The sequence below is a fragment of the Octopus bimaculoides genome, chromosome 2 (assembly GCF_001194135.2).
Source record: "Octopus bimaculoides isolate UCB-OBI-ISO-001 chromosome 2, ASM119413v2, whole genome shotgun sequence".
Taxonomy (NCBI): Eukaryota; Metazoa; Mollusca; class Cephalopoda; order Octopoda; family Octopodidae; genus Octopus; species Octopus bimaculoides.
The window spans coordinates 38099933-38108980 of record NC_068982.1 but is presented as its reverse complement, the minus strand read 5'-3'; the positions used below and the strand labels follow the sequence as shown (position 1 = coordinate 38108980).

At 36.3% G+C, this 9048-nt stretch overlaps 1 protein-coding gene across 2 annotated transcripts in view; it reads right to left on the bottom strand.

The window, feature by feature from the left end:
• The window catches only part of LOC106873453 (axonemal dynein light chain domain-containing protein 1), a 102241-nt gene that overhangs the window by 10602 nt on the left and 82591 nt on the right, over positions 1 to 9048 (bottom strand). For both annotated transcript variants that reach the window (XM_014920813.2, XM_014920812.2), the window contains exons 24-25: positions 5819 to 6517; positions 1365 to 1448 (exon numbers count right to left, since the gene is read on the bottom strand). In XM_014920813.2, coding sequence (XP_014776299.1) covers positions 1365 to 1448; positions 5819 to 6517 — 783 coding nt within the window. The remainder of the gene's footprint in view (positions 1 to 1364; positions 1449 to 5818; positions 6518 to 9048) is intronic.

The window sequence follows — 9048 nt, the reverse complement described above, 5'->3', positions numbered from 1 at the left end:
ATATTCAGGGTGCAATGAGTAAATTGTCGCCATTTTATATTTTTAATTTCGCACATGCACATTGTATGTTTCTGATTTTGTTGACTACACAGTATAGCAGCGGTAGTTGGGCGCTATCTGTGAGAAAAACAGCATCATGACACTAGTCACTCAGCCATAAATTTGGAAACAACATGTTGCACTGCTTGGCATTTGTGTGAAAGCTCCAATACGAACATTTCAGAGTGTTTGGGTGTCAATCTGAGGATAGTGCAGAGGATTTGGATAGAGTTGAATGAGTCTAATGGTGATTATGAAGGAACGGCAGCTTGGAAAACTCACTCTAATCATTCTGATCAGAAAAGAACTCCTGAATTTGTTGGTGAGATCCAGGCCATGATTGACAACGATCCTTCCAAGTCAATCAGTTCCATCACTAGGGACATGGGAGTGTCTGAGTTTCTTATCAGGCAGGTAATGCATGAAGGTATTTTGCATTCTTCATACAAGATGAGAAAGGGCCAATTTTTATCCCAAGCCACCAAGAACAAGAGGAAAGACCACACTATGAAGCTTTTGAAGAAACTCAAGCATCTCCTCCAACTGAACATGCTTTGGTTTTTCTCAGACGAGAAAAATTTCTGCCAGGATAAGATGGGGAACACACAGAACAATTGTTGGCTTACTGTGTGCCCAAAACATGTACTGAGAATGATAAAAATCAAACAGCCAGTGAAAATCATGGTGTTTGGAGTAATCACTAGTGATGCTGATGTTATGCCTCCATCCATCTTCCCACAGACCCTATGTCTGGCAACAGGACTCTGCACCATGTCACACAAGCAGGAGAGCTCAGTCATGGCTGTCAGACAATTTCTGTGACCACACCACTCCTAACATCTGGCCACCTAACTCCTCAGACTGCAACCCCCTTGATTATTGTGTGGGGTGCAGTTGGGTGAGAGACCAACAAAACTTCTTGTAACACCAAAGATGAACTGAAAGCAAGGATTATGGCAGCATTCACTAACTTAAACAAGGAGACTGTCCAGATGAGTTGCATGAAACTCCAAAGTTGTCTGGAGGCCGTAGTTGAAGCCAGTGGCGATTTTATTGAATAAATTTACTCTTTAGTATTTCAAGATATTTTTATGTAATTTTGGTAAATATATGTTAAAATGAGATGTCAGTGTTATTTTCTTTTTTGCGTAATTTAGATGATAATTCATTCACAGCACCCAATATATTTAGTTGTTTGTAGTTTCAGCTTAGAGCTGCGGCAATGCTGATGCATGTATATATTTATATAACAATTCTTTGATTTATGAGTTAGTTTACAAGTTAAACAATGAGGAAATTTTCAAGGATACTCTGTAAAAACTTACTTGGTGTTTACTGTACTCTAGAGTTTGACTTAGGGTGTGACCATCACTTCCAATCACTTCTATGATATCATCTTCAATTTCAGTCTAGGCACAAATTACAATCTATTATAAAGTACATTTAAACCAAGAACACACAAATACAACGTTGCATATATGTGTGTCAGTTTTCATTGATATTCATTTCACTATTCAATTCACTGTTTCAAAGACAGCTTGTCACTGTATAACAAGCTTTTGAATACCAATGGGATGTTACAAATTTTACTTTATATATATATTGCTTTTTTTCGCTGTTGTATTTTTAAAATTTATTACTACATGTGTTTATGTGCATGAATGTGTGTGTAATAATTTATAACCAAAAAACATTTACTTTTCAGTTTATTTCAAGATTTCTTACCAATGGAGAAAGAATCGGTTTCTAACCTAGATCCAAGACTCCTTCATTGGAATTTCAACATCAATAACAGGGTATGTATGTATGTATGTATGTATGTATGTATGTATGTATGTATGTATGAACATTACTCTCCTCATGAAAGGAGAAGAGAGCAAAGACCACTGAGTTTTGAGCTCAAAATACAGAGAAACAAAACTAAAAACTTTCTGGTGTTTAGTCTGGTACTGACATACCACTTTTGCTTACATATATAGGAAAATGTTATAAAATGTTCAAACATTTTCTGTCTCCTTCAATATCTGAGATTGCAGTGCATAAATGGCTATATGATTTAAGAAGTTTGCTTTGCAACCATGTGGCTTCAGAGTCAATCCCACTGCACAGTATTTTGGGCCAGTGTCCCCTTCTATAGCTCCAGGTCAACCAATAACTTGTGAATGGAAATTGTATAATGTATGATAACCTAGGAAACTCCACCATACACACAACCCACCTTATTAACCTTATTGCTCAGTCCCTTCCTTCTTCACTAACCCCTGACACTAATTCCTTTCCTTTCCACAATTTCCCTTCCATTAGACCTTACTTTGTTACTGCCTCTCCAACTATCCTCCTCACAACTATGAATTTGTTTCTCTCTTCATACTTTACCCTTTTTTGTCATACCACCTAGAATCATTACACCTTCTCTCTTCTACTCTCCTTTAGAGGCCTCTTTAGGCCCTTAGCGTTGCAAGCTGCAAGGCTACTTCCCTAGTGCTGGTGCCATGAAAAAAGTATCTAGTATTCTCTGTAAAGTGGTTGGCATCAGGATGGGCATCTGGCCACAGAAACCATACCTAAGAAGAGATTGAAGCATGATGCAGGTGCCAGCATGGAAATAGTGCTGAGAGTTATATATACATAGATATATATATATGTGTGTGTGTGTGTATATATATATATATATATATATATATATATATATATATATGTTCACTCACATATCATTGTCATCATCATCATCATCATCATTAAGCATCTCTTTTTCGTTGCTGACATAGGTTGAACAGTTCAATGGGAACCAATGAAACAGAGAACTATGGCATGAATTCTATGGCTAAATGCTATTCCTAATGCCAAGCACTTTACAGAGTGTACTCAATGCTTTTTTATGGCACCAACACTAGTGAGGTTGCCATGTATTCATAAGACCTAAGTATGTATGTATGTATGTATGTATGTATGTATGTGCACAGATGATGACATCTTATGGTTTCAGTTGTTACCATCTGAGTGAAAGAGTGCTATGATGTTTACATTCTTTGTTAACATTATGATTAGTAGCTGTATATTTTGAAAGACCACTGGAATATAAAAATATAGCAATAAAAAATCTATACTTCAAGAACAGATAAGCGTTGGCAAAGAGGAAGGACATCTGGCTATAAAATGCTGACTAAAATATTTTCCATCCAACTCAAACTAGCATGGAAACATGAACTTTAAATGAACGAATAAACAAAAATCAATTTTATATCAGATCATCATCATTTTAATGTCCATTTTTCCATGCTTGCACAGATCAGATGGAATTTGTTGGGGCAGATTTTCTATGGCTGGATAACCTTTGTCTTCAACCATCACTCATTTACAAGTAGGGTAAAAATAATGATTTTTCTTATATGCTTTAAGAAAGAAACAATTAATTTTTATGAAAGTCACCCCACTTCAGAAAATTACTGTACATGTATTTAAAACATGTAAAACATGTAAAACAAAAATTATTTTCTAAGTATTGTTATACTTGGGCACATGAAGGCACATGGCTCAGTGGTTAGAGTGTCGGGCTCACAATCATGAGGTAGTGAGTTCGATTCCCAGACTGGACTGTATTGTGTTCTTGAGCAAGACACTTTATTTCATGCTGCTCCATTTCACTGATCTGTAGAAATGTGTTGTGATGTCATTGATGCCATGCTGTACTGGCTTTTGCTTTTCCCTTGGAAAACATCAGCAGTGGCATGGAGAGGGGAAGCTGGTATGCATGGGCGACTGCTGGTCTTCCATAAACAACCTTGCCCAGACTAGTGCCTCAGGGGTGAACTTTCTAGGTACACTCCCATGGTCATTCATATTTGGGGATGGTCATATTTTGCCAGTTAAACACACACACTATATATTTGGTCTTCACTTAAGCTTTATTATAATTATTTTAGTTTCTTTGGCAAAGTTCTTTCATCACACATCCCATGACCTCTTTAACGATTCTCTTTCCCATGTGTCTTCTCTTGTTCTAAGTAATTTTCTAAGTAATTTTCCAGAAAAAGTACCAAAATGCTTTAATAACTGCAAAGTCACTGCATTCTGCTCATAGGCACAACTACTTGCTGAATTGATATTACTTTCATTTAAAAGATAAGTTACACCAAGAGGAAAAGCATATGAGACGTTTTGGCTCAGCTGTCTTGGCCACACCATTTTGGTATCACTGATTCAGCACTAACTTACTTGACATTAGATGTTTTATTGTTTTTCTCTATCTATCTCTCCTTCTCTTTTTTTTTTCTTTCTTTCTCTCTCTTTTTTCTCCCTCTCTCTTCCTCTCTTTTCTCTCTTTCTTTCTTTCCCTCTCTTTTTCTCTCTTCTCTCTTTCTCTCTCTCTCCCTTTAGCATTTAAACTGACAATATCTGACCAAAATATTCTATATGTTTTATGTTCAAACTGGCCTGCTCCAATCTCTCACACCTATCCTACAATGTCATTTTAAAAATAAGCAATCACATCATCAAAATCTTGAAGCACGATCAATTCAAAAGAATGTGAATAAATAAGAATTACATTTGACAGAGCAATGTGAATGCTAAAAGGTTAACATTCCATTATTGATATCACATTCTAATCTTATCTCATTCAAATGATTGACATTGTATTTTGAAATGAATAGGTATAGGCATGGCTATTGGCATGAGTGTGGCTGCGGTATAGAAGCTTGCTTCCCAATTATATGGCCTTGAGTTCAATGCCACAGCACAGCCCCTTAGGTAAGTATCTCTTACTATAGCCCTGGGCTAACTAAAGCCTTGTAAGTGTAGATCTGGTAGATGGAAGCTGAAAGTAGCCTGCCATATATGTATATGTGTGTGTGTGTGTGTGTGTGTGTGTGTGTGTGTGTGTGTGTGTGTGTGTGTATTTGCATGTATCCCTGTCTTGACACCATGTGATGGTTGTAAATGGAAACAAAAAAGGTATTTGGCGGTAGAATATCTGCCACCACAAATTCTCTCTGACCCATGCAAGCATGGAATAATGGGCATTAAATAATGGTGGTGGTGGTGGTGGCGGTAGCAGTGGTCAGGGGAGGAGGAGGAAAGTGTGAGTTCTGCCACAGTTTTCACATAAGAATTTTTGAGTGCCCACTTCCAAATTAAGTAATGGCCTCTCACTTTACAAATGCCATAATTGACTCTCATCTCACTTCATCATCATCATCATCATCATTTTAACATCTGTTTTCCATGCTGGCATGGGTTGGACGGTTTCACAGGAGCTGGCCAGCCAGGAAGCTGTCCAGGTTCCAGTTGTCTGTTTTGGCATGGTTTCTATAGCTGGATGCCCTTCCTAATGCCAACCACTTTACAAGGTGTGCTGAATGCTTTCTATATGTCACTGGCATGGGTGCATTTATGCACAGGCACCAGTGTATTTATGCAGCACCAGCACAAATGCAGTTTACATGGAACTAGCACAAGTGCATTTTATGTGGTACCAGCACCTGCAAAGAACATGCCATCTCAAGTACAACAAATCACCACAACTCCCTATCCTTTGTCAGAGCCTTACTTATAAAGATTTATTACTTAGTTTGAATTAATATAAGATTAGTCTTGGGATTTGAGTTATTTTAATTCTGTAAAATGACTAAGTTGTGTGGGGAAAATGTAAAGCAATGCACTTGATAGGAAAATATGTTAGTATATAACTTAATTTACAGTTAAATTTGAAACAACTATAATAAACTTTCTGTACCAGTCCAGTAAAACATAAGAAAATAGCATTTAAAAACCATCTTACTTTTGATTTTATGAGACTTGAAGATTGTTTTGTAATATCAGAACTGATTCTGCTTATATTGTCTAATGATTGTGTGTATCCTTGCAAAGATTTCTTGCTTTCTAATTTTTTTAATTTGGATAGTTGCTCCATTCTGTATTCACTGTATGTTAATTGGCTTACTGTTTGAGTTGATACTGATACATAGATAACTTCTGCTTCACTGTCTGGTCCTGTTTCATTGCCTTCTGATACTTTAGCCTCATCTGATGATTCAGTTCTTTCTGATGCTTCGCTTACTTCAGGTGTTTTGGCTGCTTTGGCTCCTTCTGATGATTTGATTGCTTTTGATTCATGTGTTTTGATTGCTTTGGTTGCTTTGGTTGCTTCATGTGTTTTGGTTGCTTTGGCTGCTTTGGTTGCTTCTGGTGTTTTGGTTGCTTCAGGCATTTTAGTTGTTTCTGATGTTTTAGCTGCTTCTAATACTTTGGATGTTTTACGTACTTTGATTCCTGCTGGCTTTTTTGTTGCTTCTGGTGCTTTGGTGGCTCCTGTATCAACAAATTTGGAATCCTTTTGTGAACTCTCAGCGATGCTTTTTCTTGCAGAATCACTCTTTGAAGTTTCTTCGGGGAAACTTCCTGCTCTAGAGGAAGGTAGCGGTAATGTATCTGGAGGCTTTGCAAGAAGGACACCATCAGAATGATCTACACCATGCTCCTAAAAACAGAAATTATTTTGATGTAACCAATTTACTACAATCATTTTAATTGTAATCCAGATACAAATAAGCAAAATCATATTTCCCTATGAATTCAATAACAATAAAGCAACAAAACAAAATGCAATCACCCAAACATAATCTTCACCAAAATATATACCTGCACACACAGACAAACAAGTCTTTAAACTTGACTAAAAAAAAATACACATTAATAGAGACATTCACAAAAATCACTCAGCCATGAATACACAGGCACGCTATCAGTTACAACAATGAGAGTTCCAGTTGATCCAATCAACGGAACAGCCTACTCATGAAATTAATGTGCAAGTGACAGAGCACTCCATGGGCACATGCAACCATAACGTAGTTTACAGGGAGATTCAGCCTGACACAGGATGTGACAAGGCTAGCCCTTAGAAATACAGGTAGAACTCATTTTTGCCTGCTGAGTGAACTGGGGCAATGTAAAATAAAGTGTCTTGCTCAAGAATGCAATGTGCCACCAGGAATCGAACTCATGACCTTACATTTGAGCCAAATATCTTAACCACTTAGCCATGCACCTTCACTTCATGAATACTAATACAATGCAAAACACAATCAAATTTCTAATACAAGAAACAGATTCAACAAAGAAGCAAATCAATAGCTTTAATTAGATTAACAGATCTTCTAAAATACCCTTTGATCAAAGTTGACCATGTAAGATAATCAACAGTGTATAAACAGAAACTAAGCACAGTTCATCATTTCTCCATTTGTCCGTTTTAGTTTTGCATCCCATTTCTGAAACTTATACATATATTAGTAAATAGGAAATTACTTTGATTGATATTACCTTCACTGTGAACATATTTATGAAATATAAAAATGTTTAATGTCATAACAGCATTATAAGAAACTAACATTATTATAGTTTGGGCATTAGATATGATTGACTTCTGGATATACAATCCACATTATTAGGAAATTTGACTGGATATTTGATAGCATTTGAATTGCATCTGTAACATGCACACCAATTAAGATTTTAAGTCTAGGGAAAGTGCAATTAAACACAAATAAGTACAGTGTCAATATTCATACCATTATACACATATTAAGTGAAGACACATAGCCTAGTGGTTAAGATGTTGCAATCATGACTGCAAAATCATAGTTTCAATTCCTAGATTGGGTGGTGCATAGGATTCTTGAGAAAAGCACTTCATCTCACATTGCATTGCAATCACTTTGACACCTGATGTATGGTACACCATGCACCTGCTCAAGCAATGTCAATTTGATGGAGGGAGTGAGCCCTATAAACAAATCATTTGTGCAGGTTGTTTGGCAAAAGCTAAACACTCATATATCGTCCATTATACACTTATTAATATTGTAATTATTTTCCATCACCATCATTATCATTATTGTTAAGGTTGCAAACTGGCAGAATCATTAGTCTGTTGGACAAAATGTTTAGTGGCATTTCTTCCAGTTCTTTACATTTTGAATTCAAATTCTGTCAAGGTCACCTTTGCCTTTCATCCTTTCAGATTCGATACAAAAAAAAAGTACCAGTTGAGTACGAGGTCAGTGTAATCAACTATACCTCTCTCTTCAAATAACTAGCCTTGTATCAAAATTTGAAATCATTGTTGTTGTGGTTGTTATTGAGTGAGAGAGCAGTGCATGTCATCAAAGTGACAGTGACACTGGGGTAAAATATACAAAGCCCAGTATACCCATCATGACCATCCGCCTGATAAGGGTACACCAAACACATGCATCACAACCATATGTGCACAACATGGTGATCTCGTATCAAGATTAACAGTGCATGACCTTGCAGGTGAGACCCAGTCAGAATTTTCTAAATGTCGAGTAGCCCATCCCGCTCAAAAGGTCCCTGAATAAAGGTCGTTTAAGGATGTTGAACGAAACACTCATGTTTCCTGAGGTGAATTATCCAAACCTCAAAGAATTCCTCTCAACACATGGATATGATGCTCTCCATCTACTTTTGCTCATGATCAGAGATGCACATATCATCAGCCACTAAGGAACATACTCAACTGGTTAAGATCATACAAGTGACAAGCAAATCTGTGGTACTGAGAAGAATATTTGCTGTAGCCCATCTTCTATACCAAGACAAAACAATGTACGTGATAACACTTCTAACCAGTTGAGAGAAGAAGCCTATTATTATTATTATTAAATATTATCATCATTATTATTATTATTATTATTATTATTACTATTATTATTATTATTATTATTATTATTATTATTATTATTATTATTATTTTATGTTTGATTTTTGTTTTGCATTTGTACAAGTTGGATCCAAGTCTCACCCAGAGACCTCAAGAGACAACAAGTTAGAAGTTCATGTAGGTGTTATGCCTAGGGTACCATATATTTGGATTTGTACAGTTTTGTTCTAGTGAATGTTTAAGAAACCATAAGAAAATTATGTGTTTGCTTTAAAATTTGAGATCACATAGACAGTATTTTACGTAGGATATGGGCAGTTCCC